A 27,185-nucleotide genomic window follows, 5' to 3' on the forward strand; every position below is an offset into this window, starting at 1 on the left:
TAGCTGGAAAACAATTTGTGATGTATTCCAAACAGAAAATTCTCCCAGGATGGATATCTCAGATTGTGAAGAAGAAAACAGGACCGCAAATTTTCAGTTTATCGAACATAAATCTTGATTAAGATGAGGATGATGCTACAAAAGGATAATCACGCATTCCATTTGTTTCAACATAAAGCAGACTTCTCACATATTCCTACCCATCATGGGTTTGAGTCCACTAATGTCACTCTTACCTTGTATTCAAATCGAACTCCCCAACACCACGCCACTCCCCTTGCATGCCTGTCTCTCCATTTTCAGGCTCATTCTCGTCATTCAGAAAATCCTCAGATGGTTCTTCATCATCTTTCTGCGGGTTTCCCCATCCCTGTATCATCTCATCCATGATAATTCCCTGTTCTTGGCCAACCAAACCATTGTCAGCTTGAGAGCCAGCAGCACTTGGTCGCATTGGAGCACGTGCAAGCATCTCAGCATGGGCTTGTGCTTCGGCACGAGCTTGCTCTGCCTTGACCATTGCTGCCATCCGCAACTTAGCTTCGGCAGCTTCTCGACCTGCTTTCTCCCTCGATTCAATTTCTGCTCTTAAATCCAACAGGGCTTGTTTCTCCTCTTGTAAAAGAGCCTGTTCAATCATCAACCTTTCCTCTGACCGGAATTCCCCTAGGGTCCGTTTGCGTGAAATTATGTTGAAGGCAAGGACTTGTTTCTCAAAAGTTGAAGTGAACTCTGAAACCTTTGTGGCAATGTTATGGTCCCACTGCTGGGAGCGTGAGGGCATCTGACCGGTTGTGTCAGAATCAAGAATCCTGTCATCCTCTTCTACCTCATAGTCTGCCACCACATGGTAGGGCAGTAGCCTGCATAAATTCAGAAAATGGATGAGAAAAGCAACAATGTTGTCAGGAAAATATTCTTGAACAGCAAAACATTAGGAAACCATCAACTGTGTACGCATTGTTATGATCAAAGAACAATGACAAGGATGTGCCACTAGAAAGGTTAGATGACAACCATATACACAAGACTCAAGAGTACGCATGGGCAACATGATGAAATTTGTATCTGTTTAGGTATTATCCAACAAGTAATTATCTCCACTCATTATCTAAGAAATGTAAAGTTTAACCCAACTAGAATTTCTATTACAACTCCCCCCACCCCCCCACCCAAAAAAAAAAATTGATAATATAAGTGGCAACCTCCGTGCAGTCTCTGCACACAGACAACAGACACAAACATGCACAACTCCACATCTCAGAAAATCAAACCAGGGCTGTGACTTCTGAAACATCCTTATCCCTAAAAGCTCTTACAGTCCTGGTTTGTCAATGAGATTCTAAAATCTAGAAATGGTCAAAGAACTTTAGTTTGACAGAAGTGCCCGACAAAGTTAAATGTTTCTATATGGATTTTGTGATGATTCCAAGTGCGTCATGAAGAAGAAGACTGTGTGCCTGCTTGAAAATTAAAATGGGCAGAGGAGATTTCCACCATCCGTTATTGTTTATCTAATCAGAGGCTAGCTCCAGCAGAATAAAATTAAGACATCCTCCACTAAACTTTTGAAATTTGTTTGTTTCATTATGAAAAGAATAATTCCAACAGGTATAAGGTTGAAAACAAGATTTCTTGGATTAGTATAGGAATTTGGACCTTAACGATCACGCAAAAATCATTCTACCCAAAAAAAAAATTATTCTACAAGTAAAATATAAACACTATCATAAGATATAGCGAACAAAATATATAACTAATAATAGGATTTTGGTAATGACAAAGAAGCCCAACCTTAGTCATAGAACAATACAACATATTTATAGAGAATAGTGAGAGCAGATAAAGGGAGAAAAATTATTCAAATACTTAAGGGAGCAAAATATCGCTCACAATATATTAATATGCTGGGCTTAGCCCTATTGATAGAGTTCTGGCTCAGGCTGGGCTAGACCATCGGGCTGGACCAGCAACTGCCCAACTATTATCAGACTAGGGTCAAGTAAGGCCTGGGTATGGGGCATATCTTGGCCTAAATCCAGCCTGGCTGTTTAGGCTAAATCCATGATCCCACTGAACTAATAAGCAAGCAAGGCAAAGCAAACAAAGCAAGAGAGCTAATTTACAACCACTCTCTCCCAGTGGTTGAGCTGACCATTGAGGCACCCTTGATCCGGAAGGAAGGGAATTCTTTCTTTCAAAAGAGAGGGATGGTGGGTGGGTATAAAACCAGAATAGGAGCAGAAGAAGGGCTGGAATGGATTTTGAAAGAAGAGAAAAATATTTCTGCTCGGATCCATTTGTGAAAGAAAAGATATAGTAGAGTGAATGAGAATGAGAATCATAACTAAATTTGAGGAGGAGAATCATGACTAAATTGGAAATCGCTGAGGGAAAAAAAAAAAGAGATGGGGAATAAACAGGTAGCCTGAATCTACTTTATACTAGCTTTACATTACAAATACCACTCGGGGAGTTAGACAGAAGAAGTCAAAACCTGCTCAAAGGCCGAATAGCAACTCGCACATAAGCATACTTGTCTCTCAGTGGTTTCCATAGTTGTCAAGGCCTAGGTGTCCAAGAGGTTTATCTAGGGTCAAGGCGACAGTCGCCTTAGTGCACTAGTTGTCTCCTTGTAGCAAGGCTTTGGTCTGGCACTCATTTATGCCATATATCGTTAAAGTAAATGATTTTTTACTTTCATTGACTTAAGAAATTATCCATAAATAAGCAAATACCCCCTATTTGAAACCAATAAAAATAGTTTCAAAATCAATTCCAAAATGATAAAAAATCAACCCCCTAGTCCAAGAACTAGATTTTTGGTTGTAGAGGCGATTGTCAACTTTCAAATGTTGGGATTTTTATCAATTCTGAAAATTTCATAAATCTTATCATGGTAGAACATTGCTAAAATCCAAAAAGTGCGTAAAATTATGTTTTTTTTTGATAATCATAAAATCATTTTCATTTAGGAGAATTTAACAGTATTCTCACACCTTAAATAAGTTTGGCCAGAACATAACTTCATCATTTCAACTCAGATTTAAGTAATCTTAGACTTGTTGGAAAGTTGGTTTTGTGCTATACCTAATACAAAAAGTCTCATGTAAAAATAAAATCGTTTGACGAGTCAAACTTATTAGAAAACAAGAACATTCTCTAAATGTTGATTTTGATGAGTCGATGCGACTTAGTGTTGATTTTTTGTGACTTGATGTGTTTTAATATTGATTTTTGACGACTTGATGTTGGATTAATGTTGATTTTTTTATGATATAAGGTATGTGTAGCATACTAAATAATGATAGAAAAGAGGGGGAGATAAAAAATAACTCTCATGTGCCTTGGTCGCCTTGTTGCCTAAGCGTTAGGCACCCCTCCACCGCCTTGGGCCCTTGCCAACTATGGTGGTTTCAAAAGATTAAGGAATGGCTAGTAATGTTCAAAGCATTGGCCCTCATTAGATCAGCCCTCCACAAACGAATGGCTAGTGCTTTTCCTTGATGAGTCGATTTGCCTACACATCTTGCTTTTGCTGCTATATCAGAGTTACTCCACGTATTGCTTGACATAAAACAGATATAATGGATTTGTTTGTCTTTCGTTGAATCTTTTTCATGGCTCGATAGATAATTTGATAAGCCAATGATTTTTTTTTCTCGTGTTTCAGAGAGAAGAGGTTCCTAGACTAAATACGGAAGATGAGACATCAGCCGCAATAACAGATCCACTTTATCCGCCCCTCTTTCCGTTATTACTGCTAATCAATCTCTTTCAGACCTTTCCATCTAACTAGTCAGGTATGGAATTGCTACTACTCATCTCCCAAGCGAATCTTTATTGCAATTCCTTTCATTGAGGGAAGCCTTTGGCCAGCCTGTCTACTCCTTCAAAAGCTGGGTGATGAAGACTTGGTTAGGGGCTTTTTCAAAAGCGATAACTAGTAAACCAGAATTGCATCCTTACCTGTCCTCTCATAATAAGGAAAGGTCCTCTCAATGCTCTAGCGTCCACCACCGAACTGTCTCACAATGTTTAGAACCCAGCTCACATACCATTTCAATGGGCGAACAACCCAACCCTTAAAACATACTACAGCCCCAGGTGGCAAAGAGCCCCATCAATGTGAATGTAAAGATGGTTGGATCACCAAACTGAAGGAAATGGGAAACGGAAGGAACCAGACTCAGGTCAGAGAGAAAGAATGTTTGTCAGCAAGGGAAGGTCAGGGAGTGAAGGAACCACAAAAGGAGTAGTGGAAGAAGCAGTGTCAGTAGCAGCTAGTGAAGGAACATATGAATGCCTATCAGCTTAGGTGCAACTCTCACATCACCACAGCCCACCACTTCGTTCTCTCGCTCTGCTCGTGGCGCTCCTTACTCGCAAAGCGGCGTACCAAAAAAAGAACAGTTTTGGAAGAAAAAATAAAAGGTCGTTCTAAGAAAAAACTGAGACCACTTGCCTATGGCCCCCCCTATATCCTCCCTTTTCTTTCACTCCAACCCAACTATATACAATGGCTAGTGTGCCAGAACAAGGCAACCCAAAGACTTTCCTTCACCAAACAGAGAGTCAGGCGCGTGCCAGAACCAAGCTGAAAAACTACAGCGCGCATGCTAGCACAATGGTCCTTGTAGATTAGCTCAACCATCGAGAGAAAGTAGTCGTTGAGCAGCTTGAGCAGACCAGCAGCAGGAGAGGGTTTCACTTCAAGGAGAAGATATTCCTCAAGATGGAACTAATCAAGCCAGTGTTTGAAGACCTAAATTGCAACCATCCCTGATAGCATCAAGTAATAATAGTCCCCATAGGATGCTAAGTCAATTCAAAAAATATTCTACACCTCAAGCAGACGGTATTACAGAGAATCTGATCCTTGTTCCAATTTGGTTCTCATGACAGGAAAGATTTTACAGGACGAGACTCAAGGGCCTTGGTCGCTTGAGGGGAAGGTTCATTCGACCCAGATTTCAAGGGGAAGGGTTTGAAAAACTGAGTTTCCTTGGCATGCCAATGTCGTTACTCACAGAACAAGAACATCACAGAGACAGAAGATAAAAAGGAGAGGAGCAAAGGGAAAGCAATAATGGGAAGTGAAAGAGGGAAGGTAATCTCGACAGGTTCCTGGGCCAGAAATATAGCCATAGGAACCTAAGGGATCAGGTCCATGATCATAGGTGGACCAGACCCATGGGCCTTTGGGCCAGCCCAGTAACTGGGTGTTTTCTGGTTCACTCAAAACCTAATCATGGGGAACAGATCTGCTGAGATTTTATTCTGTTGTTCTGTTTATTTACTTACTATTTTAAAGAAGCTACGTTAGCTTTGTGTAATAGTCTCAATATTCCCTTGCAAGAGACCCCCCTAGAAGACTTTCCTATGTCTACTTCCTATTGTCTCAGTAGCTATATGTAATCGAGACCATAGTCACCCTTGGTCTCCCCCCCCCCCACTTTATGAATGAAAAACTGAGTTGGCTTTGTGCTAATGGCTATCAGGCTATGTGATACAGTGAGGTGAGAAACCTAGGAGAGAGTGAGAGGCTCGATCCCCCTATCCTTTCTATCTTCTATTCTCCCTTCCAATCGATTCCCTGTGATTGTGTTCACTATTCTGAGATCTGTTGCTTGCCTGAAGTCCAATTGAATGCGTGTTCTTGTTGCTAGAATCCATATTTTGATCATTAGAAGAATGTTCTGTTGCAGCTTCATTATTTTATGTTCTGTTGCAGCTTCATTATTTTCTGATTGAAGGATCCCAAAACATCCTTGCGGTTCACTGAATGAGGGTTTTCCCTGTCAGATTTTCGAGGTCCAAGATCAACCAATCTAACCATCAGCTGCTGCTCATCTTTTGAAGAACAAGTCACCATCCATACCCTGCTGTTCGATGGTAATTTGAGGACCATCCCATGGTCCAAGATCTCTGTGGTAATTAGTTACTAAATTCTGAACTTTACTTTCTATTTCTGAGACCTGCAAGTATCTCAGCATCTAGCTGTTGTTATAAGCTTAAGATTTGGAGGTTTGTTCAGTCCTATTGAACCCCCACTCGATGGGAGTATCAGCCCCTTCCAACCTCTGTGACTGCTGTTCTTGAAGACTGCTTATTTTCTGGCTTCTTGAACCCTAGTTCCTGTCTGTGATAGTCCAGATCCGGTCTGGTGTTTTGTTCCTTGTAAGCAAGAGTGTAATTGAGTGTTATAAACCTTGTTGGGTGCCCAAAGAGTTCACCTAATCTGGTATTAATTAATGCTACGGTTTTCTGTCACCTATTGTTGGTACTTGCTGTAATCTCGTTTTATACTGTATAGCGTCGTCCTACTGCGAGACTAGAGCTTAGTTGGCTATATCATAAGGGAACAGAACAGCTACATAGGAGGCACAAGAGAAGAAGAATAAAAGGAAGACGAAGGAGAGCGATCGTACCTGAGGGAGAGGAGAAGAGATATGAGCATGGTTCGAAAACTTGGCGATTTCTCGCCAAAATTTCGGATATTTCGGGGGATTTTTTTTTTTTTACCAAAACGAAATGGCATGTGAAACACAAAAAGAACATAATTTCAGTCATCTCGCCTCAAAATTTCACTCATTTCAGCCCAAAAAATACACTATTTCGTCGAAATTTCAGCCATTTCGTTTCGCTAATTTAGTCACTTCAGCTATTAGCACCCCAAAATGGCCAGCAAAACACTTGGGAAAAAGTACACCATTTCGGCGAAATTTCGGTGGATTTGAAACCACCGAAACAAAACAAGTTCTTGAACCTTGGATCTGAGCGAGAGAGAGAGAAGGATAAATTGGGCAATAGGCCCACACCTCGCACCATAGTAACTCATTGCAACTCAACAACTATCCATTCCATTCAATCTTTTAGCAAAGGTTGCTCACATATATAACAAAAACAGAAATAAAGGTTCATATCCAACTCTAAACTGAAAAAAAAAGTACTATCAAATCCTATCTCCTATTGGCTACTAATGTGTCCAACCACCTACCGGGGGAAAAAAAACAAAGTAAATAGAATAGAAGATTATATATTATCCCCCAAACGTAGCAATAAATCCTACCAATCCTTCTTGAACCAAAAAGTCAATGGACCAATTCTGTTTCAGCTTAGGATTCCACAATAGGTCATGCCGTTCAATCCACCTCAACATTTGCTGCATCAAGTCTCTCCTATCTTGCGTACATACCTATGATACCAAGGAAGGGGAAAAGGCTATTTATAAGATAGCTAAATTTCGGGAAAGGAAGAGCAGGGATCTTGGCCATGCTTGATGTATTAAGAATGAAGATGGTAGAGTGCTTGCGAATGATGAAGACATAAAGAATAGATGGGATGAATATTTTTGTAACTTACTTAATGGAGACAACCCTAATAGGAGTGGTTCGAGTATTTTGCTTGACAACAGGAATCATAGGTATGAACGCATGATAGGAGAGACTGAGGTTATTGAAGCCCTAAGGAAGATGAAGGTAGGGAAGACTCCAGGTCCGGATGAGGTCCCAATTGAAGTGTGGAAGAGCTTGGGACCACGTGGAGTTGTTTGGTTGACCAAGCTGTCTAACAAGATCATGAACACGAAAAAGATGCCAGATGAGTGGAGGATAAGTGTTATCGTCCCAATCTACAAAAATGAAGGCGATATTTAGAGCTGCAACAATTATATAGGTATAAAACTTATGAGTCATACTATGAAACTTTGGGAAAAGGTAATTGAGATTCGCATAAGAAGAGAAACCGATATCTCAGGGAACCAATTCAGTTTTATGCCTAGGAGATCCACTAAAGAAGCGATTTACCACATTAAAAAGCTTGTGGAAAAATCAAGAACCTACAAGAGGGATCTTCATATGGTCTTTGTCGACCTAGAAAAGGCCCATGATAGGGTCCCCAGAGATTTAATCTAGCATGTTTTAGTGAAGAAAGGAGGGGTGTCAAGTAAATACGTGGATATAATTAAAGACATGTATGGTGATGTGGTGACTAGTGTGAGATCAATGAAAGGCCAGGGTACTCAAATCCCAATTACTATTGGACTACATTAAAGATCCGCATTGAGGTGCTACCTATTTACTCTTATCATGGATGAGTTGACTAGGGATATTCAAGGAGAGATCCCCTAGTGTATGCTTTTTGCAGATGATATTGTTCTGGTCGATAAAACTGTGGCAAAAATTAACGATAAGTTGGAACTATGGAGATATACTTTGGAATCGAGAAGTCTTAAGATAAGTAAAACGAAGACGAAATATATGATGTGTAACTTTAGTAGATTGAGGATCAATGGCGAAGGAGTGAAAATTGAGGGGAGAGAGATCCCGCAAATTAAATGCTTCAGATATCTGGGCTCTACCTTAAACAAGGAAGGTGAGATAGATGATGATATTTCCCACAGAATTAAAGTCGGATGGATGAAATGGAGAAGGGAGTCTGGAGTGATATGTGATCGACAGATTCCTCTAAGGCTTAAGGGAAAATTCTACAGGACCGTCATAAGATGAGGATGTAGATAAATTGAATGTGGCAGAGATGAGGATGTTGAGATGGATGTGCAGCAAAACCTTGAGAGATAGAATAAGAAATAATCAGGTTAGAACCAATTTAGGAATTGCCCCAATTCAAGATAAACTCAGAGAATGTCGATTACGATGGTTTGAGCATGTACAAAGGAGGCCTTTGAATGCCCCAGTACGGAGGAGTGACCAGATGCAAATGGATGGAGCTAAAAGGGCTAGAGGCAGGCCAAAAATGATCATTGATGAGTTAGTAAGAAGAGACATGCAAAAGTGAAGTCTTCACCCAAGTATGGTATCGAACGGAGCTACTTGGAGGGCTATGATTCGGGTTGCTGATTCTTGAGTAGTTGAGTGGGATGTCCAAAGTTTTTTTTTCCCTTTGGATCCATGTAGCCGACCCCATTCAGTTAGGATAAGGCTGTGTTGTGTTGTTGTTGTTGTTGCTGGACCACAAATATTATCTGCAGGAGAAGCGATCCTGTTGAAAGCTTAAGTTAAATTCTAGGGAGGTCTATAGAGGGAATAAGCTTCATCTTGAGTCCATCTTTGAAGGAATAAGTGCTCTCATAGCCCCAATGTTGTACCTTCTAATCATATAACCATGGTACCGGAGAAGGATATGATAGTCATTGCTCTATATCAATCAACCCTCCAATAGATTTTTAGATTGGTATTGTTCACCAATTTTGTAGAGGTTAAGATATGGCTTTGCCTTCAAACAAAGCTTGAGAACAGCATCTTCAGAGGCGACATTGCTACATTTACCACAGTGTGTAGATTGTCGTTGCATCATACTCTAGTCTAAAAAATACAATTGTGACGCCTATCATCCTTGTCAAACAGCTTGTGTGTAGCCAAAAGTGGATGAAGAACATAACGATGCTACCACTCTCCACTATCACTATGGTTGACTTCACTAGGTTCAGACTCATGCTCTACCTCAAGAAGTATTATCTCATTCATCCGTTGCTCTTCTAAAGCAGTAGCCATGAGTTCTTCCTTATCAGCAAAGGCAACAAAGCAATTAGGACAAAAAGCAGAGAAATGCATGAACCCCTTGCACGTGAAACATTAAATCTCAACCTTCAATTTCTAAGGAGGTCTACCGGAACCACACCAAGATGGAGAATAAGAGTGATTTTAATGCAGGAGTAAATTACAAGAAACTACCCCAGCAATTTATAACCCCAAACAATACAAATAGGAGTAAGAAACAAAGAAATAATACCATCAAATAAATCCCTAAGGATACAATACCCATATAGGAGCAAAACCAACCCAAAACCTAACCCGATAAGAGAAAGAAAGACCTGTTATAGAGCTGGAGAGAGAGAGGTGCGGCCAGGGCTGCAGGAATCCGATTGAATTGCACTCTTGGGCGTAGATAGTCCCTAGGGAGGGTACAAAAACCCCCAAAGTTGAGAGGATTCTGACGGTTGGTTGTGAAGTTACAAGCTTTCTTGATTTTCTGACTTAGGAGAGAAAACTGAGAAGAACCTTCAAGAACAGGAGTTGAATGCTTCCAACAGTGACTAGGAAAGGATCGTGGGACACTTATGAGGCCTGGAATACCCTGATTGAAGACGTGGCTGAACAGAGTACAGAAGAGAGAAAGGGAGGAGATCGATCTCTCTCCTATTCCCACTAGGATTGCTGATCGGTTCTGATTTTTGGAGACTTTTATCAAAATCTGAACTATACCTCTTAAATGTTACAGCAAATAAAATAAAAAAGAAGAATAAAACAAATGAGGGATTGAGAAGGGTGAAAGAGAATAAAGGAAGTGGTTATCTCAGTCTGGGCTTCTCACCCACAGCTATCTCAGCTGTTCTATATCTCAGCTGTTCTAAGTATTTAATTGCAAACTTTCTTTCATTCAAATTTGTCTAATAATGGTACATATGCCTCTCTATTTATAGAGGAGAAGTTTACAATCATATTAATACTAGAAGCTAGTTTCCCAATAGGACTAGACACTCCTACTACAACTAGGAGCTAGTTTCCCAATAGGACTAGACACTCCTACTATAACTAGGAATTCAAAATAGGACTAGGACTTGACTTTATGACTCCAACATTGAGTAGGACTAACTAATTAATAGTCCATATAGGACTTTACAACCAACTAATGGCCTAATAGACATTTATTGAATTAAATAGCAACTAATTAAACTAATGAATAAAATTCCGTTTTCCTACCTTCTACCCCTATTTTAGGCCTATTAAAGTGGTTAATTTCAAAGAAAACCCATGGGATCAAAGGCCCAACACATATATAATACAACTAAAGGCTTATTTGCAATAAAATAAGCCCTTTATGACTCCAACATTGAGTAGGACTAACTAACTAATAGTCTATATAGGACTTTACAACCAACTAATGGCCTAATAGGCATTTTTTGAATTAAATAGCAACTAATTAAACTAATGAATAAAATCCCGTTTTCCTACCTTCTACCCCTATTTTAGGCCTATTAAAGTGGTCCATTTCAAAGAAAACTCATGGGATCAAAGGCCCAACACATACATAACACAACCCAAGGCTTATTTGCAATAAAATAAGCCCAAGTGACTTATTTACATCAACTCGCCCTCTCTTAGAAAAAATTCGACCTCAAATTTTGTAGAGTGAGGGTGATTATATTATGGTGCACGTCCCTCTTCAAGTCGTAGAAAAATTCAGGTAGCTCTTTGATGATAAAGATGTAGTCTAGAATGTGAGGAGTTCGATCTTCAAGATACTTTAATGGGATGACAAACTCCACATGCTCAACTTCAACATCTTCAGATGTATCCATAAGGTCATCCACATATGCACCTTTGATCTCTTCTAACTTCAATGCAACATAAAGCTCTTTTGGTTCATCTACCTGGTGGTTCCTAATCGGTTCCATTGATGGTTCAAACACAACTTCATTCTTGAACTCCTTAGGATCTTCCTCTTGGTTGTTCACAATTATCATAGTTGTTGTAGTGTCAAGTTCCCTAGTCTCAACCTCACTGTCCATTGTGGCAACCTTGTTGCTTTCTACTTCTCCCACATAAGTCTCGTTGATGGGAACATCAATGACTAGTTCTTCCTCAACAATAGGAATGGCTGGAAAATTTTTAACACTAACCTCAACTTTTGACTCTAGTTCACTGGTCAGAGGTGTCTTCTCTTGTTGCTCCTTTGCAATAGAGGCCGATGATTCCTTTATGCTATTGTCAAGTGCGGGTGGCTTTTGGACATCTAGTGGAAGGAAGTACATGTTTCGTTCATGCTCAGATAGGTACATGCCTGCCAACTCATACTGCATCTTGTCCCACGTTTTATGTTTACATTCTTGAGCTTGAAGTTGCCTTTCACGGACTTTCCATTGCATTCGAACACAATCACTCATTTGGGAACATGCATATTGGCGTTTTTGTGTCTCTGTTAAGTTGTAGTTGTCAAAGTACATATCCAATTCATGCATCCATTCAAGGAATTCCCCATGAAAATAACGTGGCTGATCATTAGATTGGGCAGCAGTGGATGTATTATGATGGGAATCTTGTGGAGGGAAAAGCCTTCTTTAGAAATATACAGGGAGGTACTGTGTCACTAACTCGTACTTCATCTCTTCCCAAGTCCTAGGCTCATGTCCTCGAACTCGGAGTCGTTTTTCATGGACTCTCCACCAATCTCTAGCATGACCAATCAACCGGAACCAAACAACTTGAAGCTTTTGTGTCTCTGTCAAGTTATAGTAGTCAAAATATTCCTCCAGAGAATCTAACCAATCAAGGATGTAGAATGTATCCCTTTGTCCAGCGAAGTAACAAACTGATGGAACCATCTTCGGTTAGGCCCTGATAGATTGTTTGGAGTTTTCTTCAACCGTAACTCTGATACTACTTAATGCAGGAGTAGATTACAAGAAACTCCCCCAACAATTTATAATCCCAAACAATACAAATAGAAGTAAGAAACAAAGAAATAATACCATCAAATAAATCCCCAATGATACAATACCCATATAGGAGCAAAACCAGCTCAAAACCTAACCCAATAAGAGAGAGAAAGACCTGTTATAGAGCTGGAGAGAGAGAGGTGCGGCCAGGGCTGTAGGAGTCCGATTGAGTTGCACTCTTGGGCGTAGATAGTCCCTAGGGAGGGTACAAAAACCCCCAAAGTTGAGAGGATTCTGACGGCTGGTTGTGAAGTTACAAGCTTTCTTGATTTTCTGACCTAAGAGAGAAAAATGAGAAGAACCTTCAAGAACAGCAGCTGAATGCTTCCAACAGTGACTAGGTAAGAATCGTGGGACCCTTATGAGGCCTGGAATACCCTGATTGAAGACGTGGCTGAACAGAGTACAGAAGAGAGAAAGGGAGGAGATCGATCTCTCTCCTATTCCCATTAGGATTGCTGATCGGTTCTGATTTTTGGAGACTTTTATCAAAATCTGAACTATACCTCTTGAATGTTACAGCAAATAAAATAAAAAAGAAGAATAAAACAAATGGGGGGTTGAGAAGGGTGAAAGAGAATAAAGGAAGTGGCTATCTCAGCCTGGGCTTTTCACCCACAGCTATCTCAGCTGTTCTAAGCATTTAATTGTAAACTTTCTTTCATTCAAATTTGTCTAATGATGGTACATATGCCTCTCTATTTATAGAGGGGAAGTTTACAATCATACTAATACTAGAAGCTAGTTTCCCAATAGGACTAGACACTCCTACTACAACTAGGAGCTAGTTTCTCAATAGGACTAGACACTCCTACTATAACTAGGAATTCAAAATAGGACTAGGACTTGACTTTATGACTCCAACATTGAGTAGGACTAGCTAACTAATAGTCTATATAGGACTTTACAACCAACTAATGGCCTAATAGGCATTTATTGAATTAAATAGCAACTAATTAAACTAACGAATAAAATTCCGTTTTCCTACCTTCTACCCCTATTTTAGGCCTATTAAAGTGGTCAATTTCAAAGAAAACCCATGGGATCAAAGGCCCAACACATACATAACACAACCCAAGGCTTATTTGCAATAAAATAAGCCCAAGTGACTTACCTACATCAGATTTGGCCTAGAAGATGCTATAGATTAACCTTTAGCCTGTGGCATACAGAATGACTTTCCCTAGGGAGAATACTACGGCTGACTGGAACTATCACCCTTTGGGAAAGAATCTATAAAAGATTTCTGAGTGTAACACCTTTTCAGACTCTCTTCTACCTGATATGCCATATGTGCGGCATTCTCGTGTAGTCGATTGGACACTAGGAGGGTACTGATCTGATGATGCAAGTCATTTTGAAACTGTACCACCAATACCTCTCCATCCCAGTCAAAATCAGAATAGTGGCTAAGTAATAAAATCTGACCACATACTCTTCAACAATGATGTTTTCCAGACTCAGATGGTTAACTTGAGGTGCATGTGCTACTTGTAGTCGATAGGCAGGAATTCTCCTGTCCATGGCCTCTCGCATCTCAACCTAAGTGGTGACTAACCCGCTTCCTTGGGCCCGATTTTGTTAATGGTGTTTGATCCACCAAACTCAAGCCGAACCCTTCAGCTTACCCTCAGCAAATAGAAGTTTTCGGGCCTCAGTCCACTATTACCATCTGAAGAACACCTGGAAGCTATGAACCAAGTCAAGGTAATGTTCTAGGTTAATATCTCTATAAAAATGGAAGACTCAGCCTCACTTTATCAACTCCATAAAGATCATCATATTGTCCAGCCTCATATCCATATGGTGGTGGCATAGATGTGAAATGAGGGGATGATGGTGGTGTTGGTGTATAATACGGCAAAAGTTGTGGTGGAGTAACATGAGACTAGCCATGTGGAACAAAGTTGGAAGAACCCCAGATTGAATGGGACTTTTTCTTTTATCGAAAGCAGTAAATTTGTCAATAGAAGCTTGTGGAGACACCATCATGGACTGAAAGGGAAGTGATTGTAAATTGAATGCATCAACACTAGTGGCAAGTTTATCAATCCAGTCTGTGAGACGGGTGATATCAGCTCAAGTTTCCTCCTTGGGAAGTTGAACTACTGAATAACTTACTATTGGCCGCCATAATTTAGGGTAGGGAGGAGAAATCGAGCTTTGATACAAAATCATTGCAATCTAGGGTTCAAAAACATGTTTGGAATCACTATAAGCCCCAAACAACAATAATCCAAGTGTGCTAGTGTAATGAAGTTGTGCAAATAACTTGAAATTTTGAACTAACAAGAGGAAGTAAAATGAGGTTGACGACGCAACTGGAATAAATTTCTTAAGTAAGTTCATATCTTGATCAACCAATAAGGTTAGGGAAAGAATAGGACAACTAAAGAAGAGAAGGATAGTTTGTAAATGAGGACAAAGGATTAAACATATCGAAGGAGTTATCTTCTTCCATTCAATAGCAGACCAGCAGTAATGATGGAGGGCCGGTAGGGGTAAGGAAGAAATCCCTAAGATGAGTATCAGAGTTGCCGGGGAGGGAGAGAGATTCACACAAGAGAAAAAGGGAGGGGGAGGAGGGAAGAGAATTGGACACACATACTAGCCTACAGGCTCTCAACACTCAAAACTCAATTCATATTTTCATTCTCTAATTTGTCCATCGGTTACAACCATTATATAGGAAAATAATGGCATAAAAAGGAAATCAACTAGGAAACTACCCTAAGAAAGCAATCCAACTCGACTCCTAACTCCTACATACTCAATTTCCTAAATAAAGAGAATAAATATAATAAAGATTTTCTTCTCCTAAATAAAATAAGCTACTAAAATCCTACTAGAACTAAAACTCAATTATGGATCCGGTTCATCTCTGTCTAAATACCCAAATGGGTATGGATTGGTCCGCAGGAGTGTATCTACATCAATTCCCCCGGTGTTGAGAAAAACTCATCCACAAGTTTTGTAGAATTTAAGAATCAACACCAATCGATCGGCATCCATCATTGCATGTATGAAGTCAACGAGTAAACCATGATCGAATGATAGGAAATCCATTACACGAAGTTCATTGGTGAAATAATGAGTTGGAAAAATAAAATCGATCGGTTTGCTGAAAAGATCAACCAATTTAAATTTTTCCACAAGTTAATTTTCAAATACCAAAGGTGCCATATCGTCTTCCAGCATTGGTTAGTCATCTTTGGACTTGTCCACTTGTTGTTTAACGGCTAAGATCACATAGTTGAAGGTAGAGTGCATACAATCAGATGTGACCAGTGCTTGGGCTTTGATGTCCTTGTAGTGTCGTTAAATCTCATCGAGCTTCTCTCGTATCAATTGAATTGGTTGACAGATATATAGTAAAAGATCTAGATCCATCAGCCAAGTTTGCTATTTGGAATCACTATGGGCCTCATAAAATAAGACAACTCCACGAGGCAAGTGGGTGACAGAAATGTAAATATGGAGGTTCATTTTTTTTTGAAGGATGGCAGAATTGTACATACTTGGAGGGAATTAGAAAGCACAATGGTAATGTAAAGAGGGGAGGGGCAAATTTGGAAGCCAAATAAAATATAAGACAAAAGTGAATAGAAATCAATGGGTAGGGGTAAACTGAAATTGATAAAGGGGTAGTGGGGTTTTAGTACCGACAGAAGAGGTAGGGATTTATCTTCTTGGATTTGAACCAGAGAAAACTAAAGGAGAAAATGGCCGAAGCTTAGGGAAGCTCGACAAACAGCGGTGGATGTTCAGGAAACCTGTGGCGGGAAATGGACTCGCAACGAGGAGTGTTCCAGGGTAGACTTCGAACCAGCTTGGGGATGGAGGTCAATTTCGAACCAATGGTGGAGGATGGAGATGGAGTTCGAATCAGTCAAGCAGGCCTTGAACCAGATATGTTCTCTGTCTTCTCACTCTCTCGTCTATGCTTCCTCTTTTTTTCTTCTCTTTTCTTTTTTATTTTATTTTATTTTTTTTTGTGGGGGGGGTTCAGAAGGGGCAGTGGGTTGGGGAAGATGGTTGCTGCAAAGGGGAGTAGGGTGGCTTTATATTCTCTAGTCTGAACAAAGGCTTTTTTTGTGCTGCCGAAACCCTAGAGGGATTTCGATCAAAGGCGAAGGGAAGGTTTTCAATAGGGTCAAGGATGGGGTTTTGCTACTGGAGATGGGTTCAGCAAGGTTGGTTTTTTTTTTTTTTTTTTGGCTCCTAGTTTTGGCAGAACTAGGAATGGGAAGAAGGAGACTTATGGGGAAGGATTGGAGATCCTTCGGCTCTGATACCAAGTTGATGCAGGGCCAGTAGGGGTAAGGAAGAAATCCCTAAAACGAGTCTCAGAGTTGCAGGGGAGGGAAAGAAAATTCACACAAGAGAGAGGGGGGAGAGAATCGCACACACTAGCCCGCAAGCTTTCAGCACTTAAAAATCAATTCATCTTTTGATTCTCTAATTTGTCCATTAGTTACATTGTATAGGATAATAAAGACATTAAAAAGGAAATCAACTGAAATAGGAAACTACTCTAACAAAACAATCTAAGTCAACTCCTAACTCCTGTGTACTCAACTTCCTAAAATAAATAGAGTAAATATATTATTCTCCTAAACAAAATAAGCTACTAAAATCCTACTAGAACCAAAACTCAAATATGGATCCAGTTCATCTTTGTTTGGATAGCCAGATGGGTATGGATCGGTCCATGGGTGTGTATCTACATCAAACAGGGGAGGGCTTCGCTCGAGGAGAACTTCCTCAAGATGGAACTAATCAAGCTGGGGTGGTTTTGGAACCTAAATCGCAACACCCATCCTTGGCAGTAGCAAGTAATAACAATCCACAAGTTCCCATGTAAATGCTAAAAATAGTTTGCAATGCAAGCAAGCAATATAATAGAGAAACTGATCCTTCTTCTGATTTGGTTCTCATGACAAGTAAGACTTTAGGGGACAAGACTCTAGGTAGGGGTGTCAAAAATGCCCGGTCAGCCCGAACAAGAGCCCGAACAAGGCCTGGGCTGAGATTTCAGCCTATAGGGTGGGCTAGGGTTGAGAATTCAGGCCTAAGGCCAAGTTGGGCTGGCCCTGGGTTGGGGTCTCAACTCAACCATGTATATTGAGTACATAATAATATAAATACGTTAATAATTATAAATGGGTACTTATAGAAAAAGGTCTACAAAAAGTCTTTTGTTCCACAATCTACATATATACGAAAACCTTGGTCTTTGGCCTTTGAAATGCATCAAGATCAAGCAACCAAGACACCAATAGTACTGGACTGGGCTGGGTTAGGCTAAGCCCGGCCAATCAAGGTTCATCAGGGCTGCGCTGGGTTGGGCTAAGCTATACAAGGGCCTTGCTGAGATATACCAGCCGGAACTAGGGTTAGGTTGGGTTGGGTGAAGAGACCTTAGAGTTGAGATAGGATTTTAGAAAACCCAGCCCAACCCAGCCCATTGACACCCCCTGACTCTAGGGCCTTGTTCGCTTAAGGGAAAGGCTCATTTGACCTAGATTTCAAGGGGAAGGGATTAAGTAACTGAGGTTCGACTCAACCTTGGCGATGCAAATGTTGTTAATTACAAAACAAGAACAGGGCAGGGACAAAAGATAAAAGGGAGAGGAGCAAGGGAAAGAGGGAAGGGATAAAGTAACAGTGATGTAGGAGGAGGAACAAGAGAAGAAGAAGAACAAAAGAAGAGGAAGGAGTGTGATCATACCCAAGGGAAAGGAGAGGAGATGTGGGACAGAGAGAGAAAAGGATACAATCGGCCAACAGACCCACACCTTGCACCACAGTAACTCACTGCAACTCAACAACCATTTGTTCCATTCTATCTTTTTTTGGTGAATAATAAATTCATTACTAAAGAGAGAAAGAATATAAAAAAACCCAAAAGGGAAAGAGGAAAAAAGGAGGAGAAAGAGGGGGGAAATAAGGGGTGGGAATACACAAATCCAATAGGGCAGCAAAAGAAAAAAAGTCAAGGCTGTTGCACGATGGACAAGGGAAGACCTAAGGAGACAACAATGAGCCTATTCCTTAGGGAATCCCTTATATGGGGAGGGGGGGAGGATGCCAAGCTTGGAACTCGCATCAAAGAAGATGGTTTTCCAAAGCATATCAAAGGATCGGGAGTTGGATGTCCATCTACGAAGATTACGCTCCATCCAAATGTAGTGATGGAAGCACAGAAGGCGAGCTTGCCGACAGTAGCTACCTTTAAACGTCATGTCCACCCAAATCTATTCCCTCTGGAAAGGGAGAACCAATATTGTGGCAGGCCAGCAACAGCAGAGGACACGCTTCCAGATAGAGGAAATCCATTCTTTCTTTTTGTAAAGGTTGCTTACATATATAAAGAAAAATGAAATATAGTTTCCTAGCCAACTTTAAACTGAAATAGAAATAAAAATCAAATCTTATCTCCTAGTTGCTACTATCGTATCCAACTTCCTACCAAAAATAAACAAAGTAAATAAAATAGAAGAATTCCATATTATTGCAGTTCCATCTCGGCTTAGGCTTCCACAGTGAGTCATTCCAGTCAATCCACGTCAACGCTACTGCATCATGAGTTCATTCTTCTCTGCTGAGTACCTGAGAACTGATTCTTCTCCTTCAATTGATTCAACCTGGAGCAGCTAAGCCGGAGCCCAGAAGGGAGTAGCACAGAGAACCTTCTCTTTGAATTGGAGAATACGACAAACAAAAAGCAGCTGGAGAAGATGCTCTTCCTTTTCGGCCACCAGAGAATACATGGTATCTTCTAACTGCAAACTTCTGCTCTTCCATATCCCTCTGGAGCCACAAGGAACACCCCATAATCTTCTGCATATGTATATACATAAATTCTCTTCTTTCTTTCTCTCTTTCTCTTTCCCTTTCCCTTTTCTCTGTATACTAGAATGTTTAAAGGGAGTTTCCTGCTTTCCCTTTGTTTGTTCTTTCCTTTGGATTTTTTAAATCTTTTCTTCTCTTTGGCTTTAACACCCACTAACATGTGTGCACAGCAAAGGACCTTCCCTTTTATTAATATTTTGTCCCGGTTGCCTATAATGGCTTTTGGGTTTCATGCCACCATGACTCGAGCAGCCCAGCCCATAGCCATGCTAAGCGGGCTTATAACCTATTTTTGCTTTTCTAACATCAAGCAAACTTTTTTTTTCCTGAATTGGTAGATCAATTAAACCATTGTCAGCAGTGTACCTCCAAAAAAATAAACAGTCATCAGCATGATTATGAAGAAGTCCATAAGATTTATTAGTGTATTTATTTCATATCATGTGGTACTGGGCTATAAATTTACATAATAATCTATGCCGGGAATTCAAGTTATAATTCATTATTCATCTTAAATCTATCATAAATTTATTTATAAAAAACAAAATTAATCAAAATATTTCTCTGAAACAGCCCGAATTATTTCATTTTCAGGACCAAACAGAAAAAGCCACCTCAATGAAATTTACAACTAAACAGAGCACAATTAACAAGAAAAATCAGGAAATGCATCCCAAAAAAGTAGCAGGATATTAAAGTAAGCTTATCTGCCTAATAACAGAGATTGATAATTTTCATCTTCTGAGATCAAAATGGTTCATTTTAGTCCAACTATATGTATAATATCGCAATAAATATTGATAAAATGCAACAATTATTCCTAGATATCTAATTAAAGAAGATATTTTGCCCAACAGCTTCTATGTGAATCATATTTCCAATTGCATCCTACCTATTCCTGCAACATCCTCTTCAATCAATCCCTCAATGATAAGTGAACCAAGAATGAGATATGATCAACTTTGGGTATCTTCTAGCCATCAGTCTTAATAAGTCCACACTTCCACTTTTTGGCTTATCTTCAGATCTTTTGATTCTGGAGCATCCATTCTTGATTCTTTTTTATATTTCCACTTTCTCCACTCCTTTCAATCAAAATTGTATCGTCCATAAACTGCACACAATGGGATTAATCCTGTATACTTCTAGTCAACCCGTTCAAAACTAAAGCAATGTGGTATGGCTCAATGCCAACCCCTAGGGTTGACCTACTCTGACTTGAAACTACTTTGTTTCTTCCAAGGTTTAAGATCTCGATCTCGATCTCGCTCTCGCTCCCCATCTCGCGGAACCGAAAAAGAGAGATCTGGCGAGATCTCGCCGAGATCATGTATTTTTTCCTTGTTAACTCATCAGTTGGTCTCCGGTCTTTGTAGCCTGTGAAACTAGGTATTTACACTATTTTAGGCCTTCTAACACACAATGGAAACATCCTTTTTTTTTTTTTTAATCAAACCTAACGTACACTATGTAAGTATTCTCCGACTCTTCGGACCCTAGGCCAGTACGCTCTATTCCACAATCAACACATGACACAACATAATCATAAGAATTTAAAAGCCATCATAGACAATTACTTAATTGTTTAACAATTAACATTGCTGACTGATGAGTCACATTCACATACATTGAAAATTAAAGTAACTCCAAATGTGGATGTGGAGGTAATATTCTCTACTCTTTAAGCTTCAATGAGTGTAGGAATGGAGATCATCAAGCAAAAACACCAAAATCCTTGCTCCTTAGTGTTTTTTCTTCAAAAAAAGTATAGAAAGAGGCGAGATATAGGCGAGATCTTGGCGAGATAGAGGCGAGATCTTGGTCAAGTTTTTGTACAATTTATAACTCATCATACATCTCGTCTTGCCATTTTGAGAGAGAGAGAGATATTAGCGAGATCTCGACAAGATCTCGCGAGATCTTAAACCATGGTTTCTTGTTTGGTATTAGCTACAACAGTTACAGTAACACATATCCTTAATTGCATCTATATATATACTTGAGACCCTTTGTTATCTCCACAATCCACTAAATGAATTGTCTAGGCATTCATTCATAAAAGAACAAATGGTCTTATTGGACTAAAAAGTTTCAATGGCACCAAAATTACATCAATTACAAGTTTAGCTCTTAAAACTCTTTTTCTTCAATAAAAATAATAGATTTGATATTAAGCTTCTCAACTAAAAATGCTTTTTCACAAAATTCCACATTCCTTGCTTATATTCAACTGCCAAGCTTGTGTTTAATGTATAACTAATTCCCAGCTAGATGACTAAGAATTAATTCCAGAACAGGATCACAAGTGCTGCCAGTTGGTAGGTTGAACAAAAAAGATGCCGCAGGTCTTATACGTGTCTTCTCAGATCTTGCAACAGCAGCAATTGTTGGGGCTTGATTGATAGCAGGGAAAATAAAATAAACAGAAAATAGAGAAGGGGGGAAGGGGGATAGGTTGGGTCGAGTATCTCACTCTTCCCTAGGGCATCTCACCCAAGTTGTCTCTCACAACACTGCATCTCACAGTTTTCCAACACAAAGCTTTATTTTTTTTCATTCAAACGTGGTTGTAGATCAGCTTCCTTCCTTTATTTATAAACTTTAAATTGACTACAAAATTGGGTGCTTCCTTGCACGGAAAGGATAGGAATCCCCTCACAACTAGATATTATCCTATTTGGAAACTAATTACAAATCAAATCAAATCCCTCCCTTTCACAAAGATGGAAACCTAATAAATTAAAAGTCCTACTTTCTAAAAGTAAAAAACTAAAATTAGAAACTAGCTAGGTAATATCTTCCTAACTATTAGAGGGAAATATGATAATGGCAACTACATCAATCAAAGATTTCCTAAAATCTTTCAACCTAACTCCTCCATGCGAGCTGGCCATGGGGCACACGAATCAAGAGGGAATCTTCTTCAAGTCTTCTCCACATTACGAGCTGGCAGTGGGACCCATATTGGTTACAGTTCACGCGGGTACTGTTCATATGAACAGTAACTCATGAACATGGAAAAAAAAATTTCTGAAGTCGTTTCTCAGCCCTCTTCTTCTCAGGCTTTGATCTGCATCAGTGTTATCTCTAAAGGACAAATCAAGCATGCCAAAGATGATAACAACCTAAATACATTGCAAGAGGCAAACTTCTCGTAAGTAGGTTTATAATATTCCATTATATCGGAATGAAGAGGACGTATTCCTACTAAAGAGAGGGTTATATTTCTTTTAGTGAAAAAATTTTACTACCAAGGAGAGGGTTGGATTTATTTAAAGGAAAATCATCTTGTTTGTTGAACTACAGCTGACACAATCGTTCACACACCCAGCATTTCAGTCACTGGCACTTCCAGGTGTGCACATCCCTCTTGCAGCACACACATTCCAAATTCCACATGCAATCCACAACACAAAATATACATTGTACGGCATGTTGCCTACATCCACAGACCAATGCCACTATGGGCTTCGTATTTGCTAAACTACTACTTTCATCCATCTACAACTGACAAGGGCACCTACCCAATTTACCCAGAATATAATCGGGAGGGCACTACAATGTCGAAAATGGTAGACGCAACTACCAGGGAGCTACAACTTCTGTGTCCGGCTCACACTGACCACCCCAACAATATATATAAAATTGGCTTATACAATGATGCCCCAAGTACAAGCTCAAGGTAGTCTAAGCCTTTTGTCAAGCACCTTGCCTACACACTAGTATACATAATGATACAAGTCTCAAAGTTAAACTACCTAAAGGTAAAGATGCTTACAAACATGTCCGGACTTGATCTTGATACCTAGAGAGCATCTTGTGACAACCAATGCAATGGAGAACTTGAATTTTCAAGTGTGTGCAAGCAAGTTGGGACCTCTCTCTCTCTCTCTCTCTCTCTCTCTTCCTTTTCTTCTCTTTCTCCTCTCTCTTGTTCCCTTTTGTTTTGCTTTTAATGTAGAAGCATTCACACACAATTACCCACTTAATCCTCCATTCATGGAGCCTTGAAGCTTCACTTGAGGTAGATAAACTTCATTCAACACATTCAAGCGAAGGGGGAACTTCCTCTTCAATTTTCGTTCACACTCCCACTCACCTTTCTTATTTTTTGTTGTAGAAGCGTAGAGCTCGAGCTAAGGAGAAAATCCCCTTATTTCATTCTCTACAACCCTAGAGAAAGAAAAGAGAAGTGTGGGAGAGAAAAAGTGAGAAATATTAAGAAAGGTCTCCCCCCCCCCTTCTTTAGTTGAATGAATTGAATGTTTGTATCTACCTAAAGTGAGATTTGAAGACTCCATTAACGGAGGTTTAGCATAGTGGAGTATGAATTCTTCTACATTGAAAGCAATACAAGAAGAATGAAGAAAGGTTGGTTGTGTGTGGTCCCCCCACCCCAATGGCAATGAACACTTAAAAGGTCAAGTTCTCCTTCAGAGATGAAGCTGAAGGTTCCAATGAGCAAAGCAGGGTCTCAGCCTCTTAGGAACATCTCAAGCAACTAGAGGTTGACTCAAACAAGGGATTGTAAGAATTCCTATCTTGTATTTATTTTAATATCACGTATGTGTACCTGTTTTATGCTAGGTATAGAGGTAAATGCTGTTGACCTATACTAGCTTGTGCATATCTATAGGGCATTGTTATAACCCAATTTTTTTTCTATCTAAAAGGTGTGTTCAATGGGTGTTGGACACTGGGAGTGGGTGCTCACTGACTATGGATGTTGTCAATTGTATTTTGGTGCCCTCTCAATTCTATGATGAAAAAACCTGGGTGTGTGTGCTCCCAACTGTAGGTGAAGCTAAAGTAGAGTATTAACCAAATACAAAGGCTAAGTGGCATTGCTTCATGGATGTAGGCAACTTGCCGAACCACGTATATCCTCTGATGTGGGTATGGATATTTTTTTTTTTTTTTTTGGTATTGCTTGTTGCATTTGGAGTGAGTGCGTATTGCCGGATTGGTGTGCACACCTGGAAGTGTCTGTGACTGAGAAGCTAGGTGTGTTACACAACTATGTGTGTGGTTGTGTGCAAGTGTCGGGAAGCAAGTACAGTACAGTATAGTAGGGCCTAAATGGGAAAGAATTTTATTACACCGATTCACCCCCCCCCTCAGTTTCAGCCATAGTTCAACATTGTTGACTGAAGAAAGTAAAGTATAAATCTAGAAGTCCGAGCTGTGTTTACAACTTGAAAAAGACAAACATGTCAATTCATACCATAGTTAGGAAATTCAGGTTTGAGAATATATCAGGATGAGTAAAAACAATTTGTTTTGTTAATCAAGAGAAATAAAAAGCAGCCAAATTCAGTCAAAAAGCAAGCAGGCTATGGGAAAAATCCAAGAATGGATTAATTGAGGTACTAAACATTTACACTTTCAACATGGTATTGTTCATCCTAGTATTTGTTTTGGGGATAGTTTCCCTTGTAAGATTGTAATCTTCGACTTTCTTTTTCTTCCTATACAGGGTATTTTGTGGTTAGTGCCGAGTCTCTCATCCCAAGTCTCCAACTTCTTGTTGTTGTTCATGTATCGTTTCCTATTACCTAGAATTTGTTCTTTATCTATCAAAGAAAGAAAAAAGGTTTATATATAAAAAATTTGGCCCTTTCATTCAGGTGGATATAAGCTATTAGAATGAAAACTTGAGCAAATCCTCTAATTGTAATAAAATTTCCAGCAATCCATTACATATTTCAACAAAGTGTTCAACCATTAAATGTGTGTTTGGACTGATGGGATTGGATAGATGGAAATGGAATTGATCCAATTCTCCATTTGGATAATCTTGTTAAGTGCGGAAAGGGAATTAACCCAATTCCCCTGTGACCACTTTAGGTGCAACTGTAACCTTCAAATTCTCCCTTCAACTCCTCTTCAAGGGTAAAGTTTTAGAAATCAACAGAATTGGAGACAGGAAAGGAATTGGGGAAAACATTGGAGCCCAATAAAACATAAAAAGAACCCTGCTTCCCACGTTTCTCTTTGCTGCCTTTCCTCTCAACAGAATTGGAGACAGGAAAGGAATTGGGAAGAACATTGGATCCCGATAAAACATAAAAGAACCCTGCTTCCCACGTTTCTCTTTGCTGCCTTTCCTCTCAACTCTCCATCCAACCCAACCTTACCTTCTACGGAAACAGTAAATCAGCTCCAATGATGTCAGTGCTCCATAATTTACTGACTGATGCTTACAATATCTACAGTGCCCCCCCCCCCCCAAGCCCAATTGTTTGCTGTGGGGGAATGGAGGTTTTAATGGTTATCCACTCCATAGTGCTGAACATTTCAAAACTGTCTAAATCCCATTGACCTTTTATCTTCTCTCCTCTCCTTTGCTTTAAATTGTTCCCTTCCAGTTCAGAGAATCCTCACATAATAGAAATTAGAGACACATACCCAAGAGCATTATAAGCCACTACATCACCTGCTTTTCTTTCAAATTTCTAACCATCGCTACATAATTGCAAATATATAGAATAAAAAAAACAGGAAAGAAACCCTATGAATCCAAGCAGGAACCGTAAGAAACACAATTCGTGTCATATAGGAATGAAAAACAGAACATTTAGGAAATCAGTAGAAACCCTAGAAGAACGAACCTCTCGCAGGCATCTTCAAGAGACGAGAAAGGTCTCTTAATGTCGGGATGACAGACCCGCCACGCATCTTGGTAGGCCATTTCGAGCTCTGCTTGTTGCGCTTGTCGATTCACCTTCTGCTGTTGAGTTTGTTGTTGTTGCTGTTGTAGCTGGTATTGATTAGGTGTTTGTTGCTGTTGTAACTGATTAACATTAGAATTAGGGTTCTGTTGTTGTTGCTGTTGTTGCTGTTGTTGTTGTTGCTGCTGCTGCTGCTGTTGTTGTTGTTGTGGGACAATAATTGGGCGGTGAAGGCCAGGAGGTCGTAAGTGAGCGTCGATGTTGGAAGGGAAACGAGCCATTGCTGCTGCTTGTTGTTGGTGGTGCTGCTGTTGTTGCTGTTGCTGTTGTTGTTGCTGTTGCTGGTGCTGTTGCTGTTGCTGTTGCTGTTGCTGTTGCTGTTGGTATTGTTGCAAGAGCTGGTGTTGCAGCAACAGCTGATGCTGAGATATGGCATTTGCTTTTGCTTTTGCTTCTTCCATCTATCTCTGTCTCTCTGTCTCTCTGTCTCTCTGTCTCTCTCTCTCTCTCACTCCCTCACTCTCTCTAGATCTGATTCCTGCGTTGGATGGCTCCGTTTTATATCGTCTGGGAATAAGAGGTAAACTGCTAGGATGAGGGTAACGGACGCGACACGGGTACAGCTCCGGTATATTGAACGGTTTATCTCGTCTGATTGTGTCATTTTGATCCAAATCCAACTATTTAAGAGATGTTGCCTGGTCGAGTGGCCTGCACCAGCGTGGGGCCTAGTAAGAATGTGCATAAAAAACATCAATATGAATAAGATTTATAGAAATTTTTTCTCACCACTCTCATATACTTTCCCTACATTTTCAATCAAAAAAAAATATACTTTCCCTACATTTACTTAAACTTTTCTTTCCTATGCCCCCAACAAACCTAAACTTCTACTTCCTCTCCCCTAGTATATTTTCCATGGTAATTGGTTAGTCTCATTTTTTTTTTATTTCTTTTATCAACTCTTGATTATTAATAGAAGTGGGACCCACATTCTCTTCATTTTCTCCTTCTTCATAGAATGCTTTCTCCACAAAACACAGCTAATCATCCCCTCTGCACCTCACCTTGCCCACGATTGCAACCCCCCTCACCTCTACCCTCCATCATAGTCCCATGCCCCTCACCCCCCCCCTCTCTTCTCCCCTGCTTCCCTACCCTCCCCTGTTACCCTCGTAGAAACCCATTACCGCTCTCTC

At 40.0% G+C, this 27,185-nt stretch overlaps 1 protein-coding gene across 1 annotated transcript; it reads right to left on the reverse strand.

Annotated features, from left to right (window-relative positions):
* Positions 1-26,566, reverse strand: LOC122076609 (transcription factor SPT20 homolog). The gene is made up of 2 exons (XM_042642004.1): positions 25,927-26,566; positions 1-863 (listed from the first exon to the last, which is right to left on the reverse strand). The coding sequence occupies exons 1-2, from the start codon at positions 26,445-26,447 to the stop codon at positions 233-235; spliced, it is 1,152 nt and encodes a 383-aa protein (XP_042497938.1). The 5' UTR covers positions 26,448-26,566; the 3' UTR covers positions 1-232.
* Between the last annotated feature and the right edge of the window lie 619 nt (positions 26,567-27,185).

The sequence above is a fragment of the Macadamia integrifolia genome, chromosome 4 (genome assembly GCF_013358625.1).
Source record: "Macadamia integrifolia cultivar HAES 741 chromosome 4, SCU_Mint_v3, whole genome shotgun sequence".
In the NCBI taxonomy this organism is placed as follows: Eukaryota; Viridiplantae; Streptophyta; class Magnoliopsida; order Proteales; family Proteaceae; genus Macadamia; species Macadamia integrifolia.